The sequence below is a fragment of the Mus caroli genome, unplaced genomic scaffold (genome assembly GCF_978045245.1).
Source record: "Mus caroli unplaced genomic scaffold, Mus_caroli_1 scaffold_10, whole genome shotgun sequence".
In the NCBI taxonomy this organism is placed as follows: domain Eukaryota; kingdom Metazoa; phylum Chordata; class Mammalia; order Rodentia; family Muridae; genus Mus; species Mus caroli.
The window spans coordinates 5,053,507-5,067,050 of record NW_028227265.1 but is presented as its reverse complement, the minus strand read 5'-3'; the positions used below and the strand labels follow the sequence as shown (position 1 = coordinate 5,067,050).

General features: G+C 52.5%; 1 protein-coding gene across 1 annotated transcript in view; it reads left to right on the top strand.

Annotated features, from left to right (window-relative positions):
* Positions 1 to 307: 307 nt before the first annotated feature.
* Positions 308 to 13,544, top strand: part of Galnt2 (polypeptide N-acetylgalactosaminyltransferase 2) — a 118,631-nt gene continuing 105,394 nt past the window's right edge. Inside the window, exon 1 of the mRNA XM_021169564.2 lies at positions 308 to 543. Within this exon, the coding sequence (XP_021025223.1) occupies positions 421 to 543 (123 nt within the window). The 5' untranslated portion in view covers positions 308 to 420. The remainder of the gene's footprint in view (positions 544 to 13,544) is intronic.

Genomic DNA, 13,544 nt, shown 5'->3' with positions numbered 1-13,544 from the left:
CCTTGTATTCAAAAAGAGAAAGCACAAATAAAAAATAAAAACCCAAGAACCCACTATTGCCCAAATAGTAAATGAGACGGATGGCGGGCCGGGGCGACCTCTGCAGACTGGCCCATTCCAAGTCTTTGGGGAACCGCGCGTCCGCGCCCGCTGCCTCCACCTGCCACTCCCGGGGGCGCGCAGTGGGCGGGGCGCCGCTGCTATGGAGACTTGGCTCCGCCCCCGCGCCCGCCCCTCAGCGTCGATTGGTCGCCCTTTGCTCCCTGACCCCGCCGCTGGGCCGCCGCTTCCTGCCGGGCGCCGAGCGCCGAGCGCCGCCCGCCGAGCGCCGCGTCTTCCCGCGCCGCCGCCCCGAGCTCCGCCCGCCGCGCGCTCCGCCCGCCGCGCCGCCAGGCTGCCCGGCGGCCGCCCAGAGCGAGGATGCGGCGGCGCTCGCGGATGCTGCTGTGCTTCGCGCTGCTCTGGGTGCTGGGCATCGCCTACTACATGTACTCGGGGGGCGGCTCCGCGCTGGCCGCGGGCGGGGGCGGCGCCGGCAGGAAGGTGAGTGCCGCGAGGCCTGCGCGCCGACCCGGGCCTGCAGCGGGGAGGCGCCGTGCACCGAGAGTGCTCCCCGGCTCGGGGCAGCAGATGTGGGGACCCTGGCCGGGACGCGCGCCTCAAGTTTTCTCAGGGCCCTCAGGCCAGCGGCGCGAGCTCCGGCCCTGTCCGGCTCACCCGCGGCTCTGGGTGCAGCGACTTGCCTCCCGCACGCGGGGCGCGGGCACCCGGAGCCACGTACCGCCCTGCGCCTGGATCTTGGAGGCTGTTATCTCGCTGGCGACACTGCGCTCCACTCCCTGTGCAGGGATCATAGGGACAACCCTTCCGCCGGACTCCCTGCCCCCTGCTCCGTACTCCGCCCAGATCACCCCGGAGCCCCACTCCCTGCTCCGGGATCTTGGGGATCATTGTCACCCGAAACCTGGTGCTCCCCGAGCCACATTCCGCCCAACTGGAACCCGCGACACTCTTGTCTTGCGCCCAGATCTTGGGGACCTTGGTGGGGCTGGAACCCTGGTGCTTTAGTGATCAGAGGCGTGATCCCTCCCTATCCTCATCCAGCACCCCGGCATTGAGGTCGTTCCGTGGTTCTGCCAGACCTCCCGTTCTACTTGCTACACTGCCCACCTCTGCCCTTGGCCGCTCACGGCGGCGGGAACTGCTTAGCCTTTTGCGCTTGCATTTCCTAACCCCAAGTCCCTCCTCGGTGTGTGTCATTGATGGGTTCGGTAGTGAGGCCGGGGGCTTAGAGCTTACAGGTTCTGATTCGGCAGTCATCTCGGCTTGGGTACCGAGTGGACACCGAGCGAGCGTGAGATCCTTGCCTTGGTTGGTGCTGTCTAGGCTGTTGTATTCTCTCCGGAGGGGTTTGTGATGTTTTACTAGCTAACGAGCTTCGAAATATAGTTATCTTTTCCAAAGATTTGTAGCCCTCCTTACTTGATTTTGAGTAACACTAAACGACCAGAAAAGAATGGAGGTAGACCGCGGCTTAGGGAGATAGCGGATAGAGTCTTGAGTAGGATGGACTGCCCACGAGCCGCCGACTTTACCCCTACTCAGACACTGAATGTCAAAGGCACATGGCTGATTTCCTTTTTCTCTGGCATCTTCAAGTTACTCCTAGCCGCAGGTACGGGAGGGAGGAAGGTGGAAGTGTCCTTTTGGCTCTGGGAGGGGTTCATGATTCGTTTTTTTTATTTTCAGTAGAGAACATGGAAACAGAGTTTCCCTGTGCCTGGCTTGTGTGGGGTGGACACTGACTCTCATTTGCCCTGTTTTCTGAATGGTTGGTGTGACGGGAGTCCCTGCTTGCTAGGTTTTAAGCCTAGTCTGCGTGGCTGGTGGCAGCAGCCGGGTTTTTGAGAACCATGGTGACTCTGAGCAAGTGTGGTATGTACGACTTTGCTTCCCCAGGAGACTTCCCTCGCCTTGGGAATAGCCTGGCTGCTGATAATGCTTTTTCCTAGTCACACAAAGATGAAGCCCTGGATCAGCACAGCTATGTATGTAGAAAGGCACCTGTAGCATCAGCCTCCCAGGGATGCCACCCTACCTCTGGGGGTGTCTGTTGGCAAGCAGTTGGCTTGTCTCCTCATTAAAGTTCTCTGGATGCCCAAGAGGTAATAGCTTTAGGTGTGAAGAAAGCCCAAGACCTCTTTGTGATCTGATGGAGACCCTATAGAAAGAGCAGATCAATGACTGGGGTTCTGTTGTCAGTGAGCCATAAAATGTTGTCCTGGCTCAGGGTATCATGGTTTAGTGATCTGCAGGGCAAGGAAGTGCTGTGAAAACTGCAGATTTGGGGCTGGTGAGATGGCTCAGCAGGTAAGAGCACTGACTGCTCTTCCGAAGGTCCTGAGTTCAAATCCCAGCAACCAAATCCCACAACCATCTGTAAAAAGACTGGATGCCCTCTTCTGGTGTGTCTGAAGACAGCTACAGTGTACTTACATATAGTAAATAAATAAATCTTTAAAAAGTAAAAAAGAAAACTTCAGATTTTGAAATTTCAGTAGTGCTCCCATTGAGGTAGCAAGGTGGATCCTGAGAGAGGCAGAGGATGCCTCCAAACTGTGGAGTGCCATCTTGGATCCCTTAGTGGGTTTAAACACTAGACGGCTCCCCACATTTAGCTCATCCTCTTGATAAGAGAAAATGTGCGATTCCTTTAGCTTGTACAACATGACTGTGAGGGTAAGAAGAGCAGCTTTACTGAGAGCCTGTAGATTTTTTTTAGCGATAAGTAGATGGCATTTCTTCTGTGTTTGGTGCTGATCACAGCGGGCTCTTGTTCCATCTTTAGTTAGTTCTTCATGCTCTGCTGTTTCATTCCCAAGGGGCCCCAGGCTTCAGGGTTGTGCTTTGGGGATTGTCTGAGGGCATCCTGTTAGGATTTCTGCTGCTTCAGCAGCCAGGCCAGGCTGTGCACTGTGTGCCCTGCCTGCTAAACAACAAGTCTGAGAACTGTTGTTCTCCATTTAGCAAAACCCAGGAAGTCAGCTCACCTCAGACTACAGACTGAATAAACTAAGGAGCTGAAAACCAGCTGTCAGCATTTGCTGCAAAGCCCGGACTCGATGCTGTGATTCCGCAGGGCAGAGGCTCCACGTTAAAGCAATTTATGCATAATGTTTAAAATTGCATTTCATTTGTATAGGTATCTCCCCCTGCCATATTTACTCTTGCCTCCCTAGATGATGATGTGCACTTCAAGAATGCCTTTCCTTTGAGCATCTTAAATGCTTTAACATTTTAATCACGTTAAGTTTCCCTGGGGCCCTGGTATGCTGGCAGTGGATGGCGCTGCATAGGAGGGAAGGGATTTCTGTTGAAAGGAAGCTGCCTCTGGCTGAAGCGAAGCCACAGGAAGGGTTCCCAGTCTGAGAGCAGTGAGCTTAGCCGAGAGACTGAGGGCCCCTTCATGGACTGCCTAAGAGTTTGAGGTACTGCTCTTCCTGGGAGCTGGCACCTCTGCTGCACCCACTCTGGGCCTCAGGTGCAGGTGTTTGGCGGTTAGGCAGGAAGCGTTGGGGAGGGGCTTCTCTTGGAACTACAGAGAAACCTTTTGTGGGGGACACTCATTGGGAGAACAGAAGGTTCTAAAAGCAGAGAAGGGCCTATGATGTCCTGTAGAGGGCTTCCCATGGCAAGCTGACTGGCTCACTTGTTCATATGGCTGATTTGGAGGGGACCACTACCACCTTGAGTAGGGGACCACTGACTGGCTCACTTGTTCATATGGCTGATTTGGAGGGGACCACTACCACCTTGAGTAGAAAGTTATGCGTACAAGGGACGGTGATAGCACGGTGGCCCCAGGGGTGCTGGGGACATCTCGATTTCTTTTGCTCAGTGACCCTTCGTCAGTCGCTGCTCATCTCTGTCTCTCCACTCTCTCATCAACATTGGGAGAGTAGCATCCTTATACCATGGCTCTGCTTATCCTTCTTAGTTTATTCTTAGGATTATATGCTATTAGTAAGTGATCAATAACTGATACAGAAAGAAGGAAAGAAAGAAACGAGAGAAAAACCCCCTAACCCCAGAAAATGGAGTGAGCTAGAATCCTGTGAGGCCTTTGTTTCTGGCAAACTGTGCACCCTGGCGTCTTCTTTGTGTACTTCCTGATGGACAGGTCTGCAAGGTTCCTTCAGATTTGCACTGAACCTTGGGTTCTGTTAATAAGTCATTTGTGGGAAAATCTAAGGGACACCAGCTGTGGACCCGGCTGTGGTGACATAATGGGGCTCCCAGTAGCCGAAGTGGGTGAGGTGTGCACCCTGACTTGAGGGGAAAGTCCATGATGGTTAGAGTCCTGGAGCTGCTCCTGAGTCTTGGCAGGATGGGCTCCAAGCTCCCCACCCTTCCCTGATCCCCGGTTAGGAGGAGTAGCTGGGTTTATCTAAGGCTGACCAGAGGCTGCCACACCACTGACCTTTGTCAGCAGGGTACCAATGATAGGCGTGCAATTTAAAGAAAGGCCATTTGCACTAAGTACTTAGAGGTGGAAGCAGGAGGACCAGGAGTTCAAGGTCATGGTTTCTTACATATCACCTTCAAGCCTAGGCCAGGCTGGGCTGTATGAGACCCTGTTCCAAAACAATGGTGTGGGATGTGGTGGGGGTGGGAAGATTGTCAGGGAAAGCCCAGCGTAGCCTCATCTATACCTGTAAGAGAAGCCTCCGTAAGGGAAATAAAGCACTGTGGCTGCCCAGGGCAGTGCAATCAAATCAGACACAGATTGTGACCCACAAACACTAGAAAGATACCAAGTTATGCCCTGGACCCTCCAGCAAAGGTGAAAATGAACCTGTGTACCAGTAGCTAGGGCCATCAGTCTGCTCGGCTTGCCAGGCGAGCTGCAGTGGGGTGAGAGTGCCGAGGACCTCCTGGGACAGGGACAGTTTTTCTGAGGCTTTTGGTCTGATGGAAGAAAGGGCGTGTGGGGTGGGGTGGGGTGGGGGTAGGAGGTAAGGGGTGGGGTCATTTGCTGCCCTTCATATCTAAGGAGGGGTATGTGAGAGATGGGGATGCACGCAGCTTCCCTGCTGCTGCCCTACTCTCAGGTTTCTTAGGATCATGATGTCAGCCCTGCTCAAAGTCATTTTCAGAGGTAGCCGCCTGGTCCCTGTGGGGAGGCTCAGACAGAGACCAGGAAGGCTGCAGGGGTTTCTGGGAGTTCTTGGACAGTCTCCTGCAGGTTCAGGTAAATGTACAGGGGAGACCTGGGCCTTGATACAGCCTGCTCCCTGAGGTTTTGTCTTTCTTGTCCTTGTCTCCCTCTGTAGCCTGTTTGAGAGATCGGCTTGATGGTGACACTGAGATTTGCTGGTGAGAGGAGAGTCATGTATGTAGCCAGGCCAGACAGTCTGGTAGCCACTGATTTTTTTTTTTTTTTTTAGATTTATTTATTTATTTCGAGTACACCATTGTCCTCTTTAGACACACCAGAAGAGGGCACCAGATCCCATTACAGATGGTTGTGAGCTACCATGTGGTTGCTGGGAATTGAACTCAGGACCTCTGGAAGAGCAGTCGGAGCTCTTAACCGCTGAGCCATCTCTCCAGCCCAAGCCACTGTCTTAATTAAGCACCTAGAGCCCCACAGGCTCTAGTTGCTTGTTTCTTCCTGCCCACCTGCCCCTGTATTTTTGAGAAAGTCAGTTTCCTTCTTGTCTCCCTTTCCACATAGAGCAGCTAAGGGTGATTGAACTCTGTCACCCACTAGGGTTCCTGTGCCCACTTCCCTGTCGTAACAGGTACTGAGTGTTGGAATGCTCACCTCTTGTCAGTGACTTGAGGTCTGGCCTTGCCTTGAGCAGAGGTGCTTGTCTACCCACATGGTCTCAGCTCCTTCCTGCCCAGGTCTCTTTTGATGCAAGACCTCAGTAGTGCTTCCCACAAAGGCTGCCCAAGGAGCTTGAGAACAGGCCGGGCCAGGCGGGCAGCTTGCCTACCTGGTTGGTTACTGTACTCTGATGTACCAGGGAAGCTCACCACAGCAGAACTTGACCTTGCTCTCTCTGGGTCGGAAGACTTCCTAACCTTTGGCCTGAGCATTGTATTTGGGACCAACTCCAGCCTTGGAGGTTCTCCTGGGAGTGTATGCCTTAGTCTAGAAGGCCTTTCTGTCTCACTTCCCAGAGACTATGGGCCCATTGGGAGTGGAATAGGAGGATGAGGGAATCAGGCTTCAACACCAGTCAGCTCACCTGCTGAGACTGTTTGTTTTAGGCTCCCATCCTGGAGTGGGTCTGGGTCTGGGTCTGCCAGCACCTTCCTGACATGGCTTGGTCTGTAAAGCTGGCATGTCCATACTTAGTCTTGTCTGGTAGCGTGGGCCTAGGAAGCATGTGTCGTATTGCACAGATTGGATTCAAAGGGGCGGGGTATGTAGGAAAGCAGACTCTCTTGAACTCTCATTTCTGGAGCCATAGTTTGGATTTTCCTAGGAGCCATATGTCATCCCGAGGCTGGTGTGACAAAACTTCAGTGGACGGTGGCTGTCACTGGCCAAGCTAAACCTGTCACCCCTGGCCCAGCCTCTCCTTGCAGGCTGTCATCCTGGTGAATGCCCCTTTTTCCTAGAAGCGCCCTGTGAAGTAGGTAGTCTCCTCCAGGCCACCTTGCTGGCTGCCTCCTTCAAGGTGTGCAGCTCCTGTCTCTCCCAAAGAAGAAGAGGAATGCCGGGAAATGAGTGCATCAGGGCCATAGGATTGTAGTGTGTGTCTTAGTCTCCAGTGATGGAGGCTTCAGCTTCTTGGGGTCCACCCCCTTCACTGTGGGAGGCTCACAGCATTGCCAACCTCTGCACACTGGGTGCAGTACCCTCATAGGTTTTGCCAGATGCTACCATGGCATGGAGCAGAACTGACCTACACGCTGAGGAGGGTATTAGTAACTGTTTTGCTGCTTCTTGCTGCAGCTTTGTGGCTGGGCCGTCTCAGAAGGAAACAGCCAATTGGTGAGGTCTGTGGTGGGCCCCCTTTAGAAGTACATACATGATTACTAAGCTTTAAAATATAATAGATACCTGCTTAGCACCCACTGCATGCCATTGTGTGTCTTTAAAGCTACTGAAGAAAATGAAGGGTAGGTAAGGCAAGAGGGTCTGCGAGGGTTACAGAGCTTGTGGGTAGACAATCGCTTGGGCTGTGGTGGCATCTGCCTCCTGAGGTCTTCCAGTTGTCAGGATGGGGGTGTGACTCCCCGAGATTATTAGACCCCTTCCTTGGTTGACAGTGTCCTTTCCCTTACTGTGGTGGTGACTTAAGGAGGCACCCTGTGCCCTGTATGCTTAGGAGTGTCGAATGGCAGCTGCAGGCTGCTTGCCTTATCTCAGGTTTCTTCCCGTCTAGCATCAGATTTACCCTCTTACCCTCAGGTTTTAGCCTGACCTGCAGCAGCTATCCTTGATGCTCCACTGGCTAAAGTGGAGTGATACCAGGTTCTATTCCTGTCATTCTCTTCCCAAGTGTCTTTCGAGACTCCCCGTGTGCAGAGCGTAGCTGTGTCTGGAATCTTCCTGGGAGCCTAGCCCACTGCACTGTGGTTGGTGGGGTGGGGTATGGGGCGGACAGCAGACAGAACAGCATGAAGGGCAGTTCTGGGAAACGGTTACAAAGGCAGAGGTCTTGCAGGTCTTGGCCAGCATGAGTCCAGCCAAGTTGTGAAGCCCTAGGCACTGTCTTCCTTTGCTCCTGAGGCCCTCTGTCACATCATCTTCTGCTCACTAGACAGAGTGAACCAGTGTGAACCAGTGTGAACCAGTGCTCCCAGGGGTCACTGCCTTAACTTTGCCAGCAGAGTGCATCTCCTTTCACGGGGATGCCCCGTTTTTCTCTTCCGTTCACTTAGTTACCACATGCACCTGGTTAGAATGCCAAATCACCCACCACACGCCAGTCCCTTACCCTCCTGTGGTCCTCAGTTTCCAGAGATACCTGTAGTTCTGTGTGTGATAGACTTGCCCACTAGGCTGTGTTGTGGGATAGACTCTGGATATCTGAGCTAGTCTGTGAGGGCAGCAGCGTTGTAGTTCTTCCTTTAGGTTCTTTGAAAGGACATTGTGTATTTACAGAGTTTGCCCCGCCTTTCAGAGCTCAGGGAGTCAGTCATCCTTGTGTCCTGAGCCCCTGCTGCAGTCAGTGGTCTGTTACTGCTCCATCCCTGGAGCAGCTGGAGGTGCAGGCCAGAGCCTGCTGGTGTCCTGCTTTGGAACACTGGCACTTGGTAGTGAAGGCCATGTCAGGAACCTAGGATCTAAGGTGTTGGTAGAGAGCAAGGTGAAGCTGTGACTTCATTGCCTGAAGTTGCTAAGGGACTCCTGTAGAGTCCCCAGGGGAGAGCTGCCTGTCAGCTGTGTTCTCAAGGCAGGTGTCTTTGGGGGAGGGGGTGGTTACATGCGGGGGAAGCAGCTAGAGTGGCTACCAGTCAGCCCGGGACAGGCTCAGGAGTGCTGTCGTGGCTTCTGATATCTTCCTGGAAGGCTCGCCCAGGTGTGACCTTAGACGCCTTGCTTTGGAAAATCAGTGGGCCCCAGATGAAAGGTCTTTCATAGCTAAATCACCTGGGATGGGAACCCGAGGAACCCTAGGCAAATTAAAGACTCGGACTGGAAGCTGCCTATAAATTAAGCACTCCATAGGCGTGGGGTGAGTCTGGTGCTCACAGTGGGAATTGTAGCTGTTCTTCCTGCAGAGTGGTGTGGCCCAGCATGGGATGGATGCCTTGCTGCCTGGCTGTCCTGTTCTGACTGCCTTGGGCTTTCCTGTTGATCCACTTGCTGAACCTTTGCTTCCAATGGTCACCTCCCCTCCATCCTCTCCCACCCTGCCTGGGCTGTCTGCCTTCCCAGCTCACTCCTGCTCACCATTCCTGCTCACCAGGACATTGGTTTTTCTATGTATCACTCTTGCACACAGACACAAAGGAGAGCATAAGTGAATATCTGGGGGCAGGCATCCCGAAACTTTTTCTGAGTCCCTTCACTTTCTGCTTTTCTCAGTTGTCCACTGTGTCACCAGGATCATTGGTGACAGCATTTCCCAAGGGGGGGGGGAACCATAAAAGTGCTAAGGGACATTGGCTCTGCCTCAAAGCAACCTGGCAGTTGTATAATTAGCCACCCCTGACTCTACTCATCTTCCCCGAATCCTGCTGAATTCTCCATTCCACCGTCTGCTTCCGTCTCATCCTGATAAGATTTCTAGGGATCACTGTTTTTGGATTTTCTTTTAAGCTTTTGACATATGTCCAGCGGATTGAGATGCCGAGCCTGTGGTGATGCTTTGGGGCCCTAGCCCGGCTTATAGAGACTTGGGGGGTTTGGGGGAGACTTACTCCAGTTTCTCATGATCAACCATAAGCAAGGATCAGCTCTGAATGGACCAATCAGGGCATCAGGGCTCTGCTCCTTGTCATCTATGAGAGCCCAGTTGCTCCCTGGGCCTCTCTGAGGCTGGCCTCTGTCTGTTCCGTTCCCAGACTCCTGGTAGATAGCCTGGTACTTCTTATTTCAGAGAGCAGCTGACAGTATGCACCCATTCAGAAAACATGCTGGCGTGTTCACCACGGAAGAGGTCCCCTTGGGTGCCAGGTTGCAGAGGGGCAATCGTGTCTTACACGATTTCAGTTAAAAGGTAGCTAGTGTATTTTGTGGTGTCCCTTCGGTGGGTGAGAAACACTTAGTGAGGTTTTATCAGCGGTGCTTTGAAGTCCTGGAAGACCCTGACAGGAAAGCATTCACCATTTGTGCTGATTGATTTCTGCCTTTGATACCCCGCTAGGAGCACTTGGTGGCTGAGTGTGAATCAAGGTAGGCACGGGTCACTGTCACCTAAGCTGCTGTCAGCAGCTCACAGCCCTTTACCTAACAAGACTGCTGTGGCCATTCAATGGAGGTTTCTTGATTGCCCTGTCTGTCTGCGTCAGCACCCTGCCTTATCATGGGCAGGAAGATGAAGTGGAAGACCATTAATAAATGTATATTACTCCCCTTTGTTCCTCCAACAGGATGTGATTGCAAAACTCCCGCATATTACTTCGTATTTGTAACTGGCAGTTTTGGCAAGGACACGATACTGCATATTTCCTGTAAGGTGTAATTCCTGGTGACTTCAATTTATATCAGCCTTGACACTGTAATTCCTGAAAGGCTCCGAGCCCCGCCATCTGTCTTGCTTCTCTGTAGGCTGGGAAGTTTTTCCTTTGTACGCACTACCAGACTGTCCCCCAGGTCACACAGTAGCAAAGTCAGGCTGTTTTAAGGTCTCAGCAGCTGCCTATGACAAGGGTCTGGGAAATCCAGCACTGGGCGGCCCGTTTGTTTTCAGTCTGCCTAGACTGACGCACGGCACAGATACCAGTCTTCCTCTTGTACTTAGCCACAGCTTCAGGCCAGGAGGTGCTGATTACAGGGCGGTTATCTGCTTATTCTCCAGCAAACCTGCGATGTAGATGAGCAGAGAGCTCAAGAAGGGGGGGTGGGGCGGTGTCTGGGCTTCTGGGTGGTCTGAGGCCCAAGCCTGGCATTGTGAAAGGGTGGTGACTGCAGCTTACCAGCCTTACCTGAGCTGGTAAAGAGCTGAGGTGGCTCATTCCCTCCCGACAGAGGGAAACCAAGAACACATAGCAGTAGCATCATGCTGTAAACAAATTGATGCCCCACCCCCCTTTTTAAAGATTTATTTGTAAGTACACTATACCCCAGAAGAGGGCATCAGATCTCATTATAGATGGTTGTGAGCCACCATGTGGTTTCTGGGATTTGAACTCAGGACCTTCAGAAGAACAGTCAGTGCTCTTAACTGCTGAGCCATCTCTCTAGCCCTGATGCCCTTTGTTTTAGGAAGGGATGGACTATTTACCCTTCCTGACCTGGGCTGTCATCATATCAGGAGTGTTTGACTTTAGAATTTTTCTCCCCAATGGGACATGGGCGGCACATACTGTCGTTGGCCTGTTCTGGTCTGAGTCCAGGAGCAGGTCCAGTGTGGAGCCTGAGAGCAATCCAGTGGTTTACAAACAGAAGCTTCTTTGCCACCTGGCCACGGTGTCATGGAGATTGTAATACTAAGGGTTGCACAGAACTCTGAAGGCCACCTTGCAGGGGCTGGAGACAACCTAGATACTGCACTGGAGCTGGCCCTGGGTCCCTCTGTAGGACTGCTAGGACGTGGCAAAGAGGATATAGCAAAGAACTGGGCTTGGGCCTAAGCCAAAGTGCCTGCGTATGAATTCTTGCTTCCTGGGTGGCTCTGTGACCTCAGGGAAGTCACTTAGTCTTTGTGTGGTTTCGTCTTTTGCCTGTCTCAGCAGTTTCCAGTGTGCAGCGTGTTAGTATGTATAAACTGTTTGGATTGGTCCTGCTGCGCGCACAGCAGATGCTCGGTGGTGTGGGGCATTGTGAAGGCTGCTGTTAGTGTTAAGTGTTAAAGGTGGGCGCCAAGTAAAGGGAGCCTCTGTCCCATGGGGATGCTGTCTCTTACAGTGGGTGGCTTGGGAAGAGCTGAGATGACAGGACCTGGTACCCTTGTTCCGTCCTCACCTGAGAATGTCAGGCTAGGTGGTGTTGAGAGCCAGTGCACAGACCTGAGCCTTCGCTTCTAGTGCTGGGTTTCTCAAAAGTTCTTTCCCAATTCCACCCTTTCATCCCTTGTAACTTGACTTTGAAAATTTGTATCAGGATGCGTGTTTTAATGGTGTAACTATGTAATTAAAATTTAAAACTCATTGTTAATTGGTTATTTCGACATCTTGAGTTGTTCCTATCTGAAACTTCCCCACAAGGTTCTGATAGTAAACAGTCTTTTGGTTTCATCAGTGCAGCATCTCCTTGCCTTTGAGGCTGTGGGTGACCGGCACAGGCAAGACAGACACATAGCTGTGGTAGCACAGCCCAGCCGCCTCAGGGCTGAGGCCTGGCCATGCCAATTGGCTCAGCATTTACACATTTACTCTCAGGTTGCAGATTAACAAACTTCACTTCATAATGATTGCAGCAAAGAGTAATCTAAAGTCTGGATGTTGGTGAGGATGCAGGGCATGAGGAAGGTCATCACCCAGCCCTGCGTTACCCTGGAGTGCCTCTGGGTCCCTGTCTGTTTGGTTCACAGTGAAGAGGGCCATGGTGGGTCAGTGAGAGATGAAGGTGGGGCCCAAGGGTGCAGTGAGACTCCCTGGCTGCCTCTACCTGCTCATGTGCTCAGAAGGACTTTCTGGGAGCAGCCACAGCTTAACCTTGCTGGTAGATGGGGAAGAACAGTGGCTGTCTCCATCTTCCTGGACCAACTCCCTTCTTTGGGCCACCTGGGGTTGTCTTGGATCTAGGAAGGTCCCTGTTGTTACGGAGACACTGTGGATCTGTGAGGCTGTGTTTTGAGTTGGACCTATTTTAAGGTGTTTCAAAGTATAGTGTCCCAGGGCAATGGCAGTCGAAGGCCTCAAAGACTAACAGGTGGCTTTGGTGAGTGGACTGAGTGGCTACTGAACGGGCTTTGCTTTGCCTCTCTGGCCCCAGAGGTGTCCAGGCTGCTGGAACTCGCCCACCTTGAGGTCCTCCAGTGCTATATGCTCACACCTTGGTGGTTCACTCTTGAGATCATCTGATAGACACCCTAAATGTTTCTAGGTGGTGCCCTCCCCTCAGTCCCCTGCTTCTAGCCTCCCATCCCCCATCCCCAGGTCCTTAATGCATTAGCCCCTCCCTGAGAGCCCAGTGTAGGACTGCCCTTCCAGCCTAGCCATCCTAACCTGAGCGTCTGTGGTCACCTGCGCAGGGTCTGTTGACCTTTCTTCGTGGAAGGAGTTTTGGATAATGATCTTCATCTGAGACTCCAATCACTACTCCTGACACCTCCCAGCTAGCTCTATGTCCTCCTGCCCCATCTGCATGTGGTCTTGTAGTCTTGGGAGGTGACAGACTGTATCCAATGTGAAAAGTAACTCAAGTGGAAACTTGAGGGTTCTTTGGAAAGTCAGTTGGGTCAGATGGTGTTTTGCTGGGGCAAACACGTGAAGGAACGTTTTGTTGAAGTGGACACAGGTGTGAAAGGCTAAGCAGACTCTTGAAGGAACGATTTTGCTGAAGCAGACACAGGAGAGAGGAGGTTCTGCTAAAGCAAGCATGTGAAAGCACACGTGATGAAGGATTCTTTGCTAACGACACACATGCATTGGTCTGCCTTACATTGCGCAGTTGAGCTGCATTTGTCAGGACTCCATAGAGAGAAACATACCAAAAACCTTCTGATGGTGTGCTGCAGTTTCTTGCCGCTTCCCTGGATGGGCTGATTGGATGCACATGCTGAGACAAGGCACATGGAGGACACATGATGTTTGGAGGGTATAAATAGGACTCCATGGAGTGATGGAGACTTGGCTTGTGAGTCCTTGCTTCTCTGGGAGTGTCACAGCTGAGACCTTTTCCTGGTGTTCCTGTTGGTCCCTTCTGCCGACCTGAGCCGAGGCTGAGGCCTGGCTGTGTCTACTAGGTCATG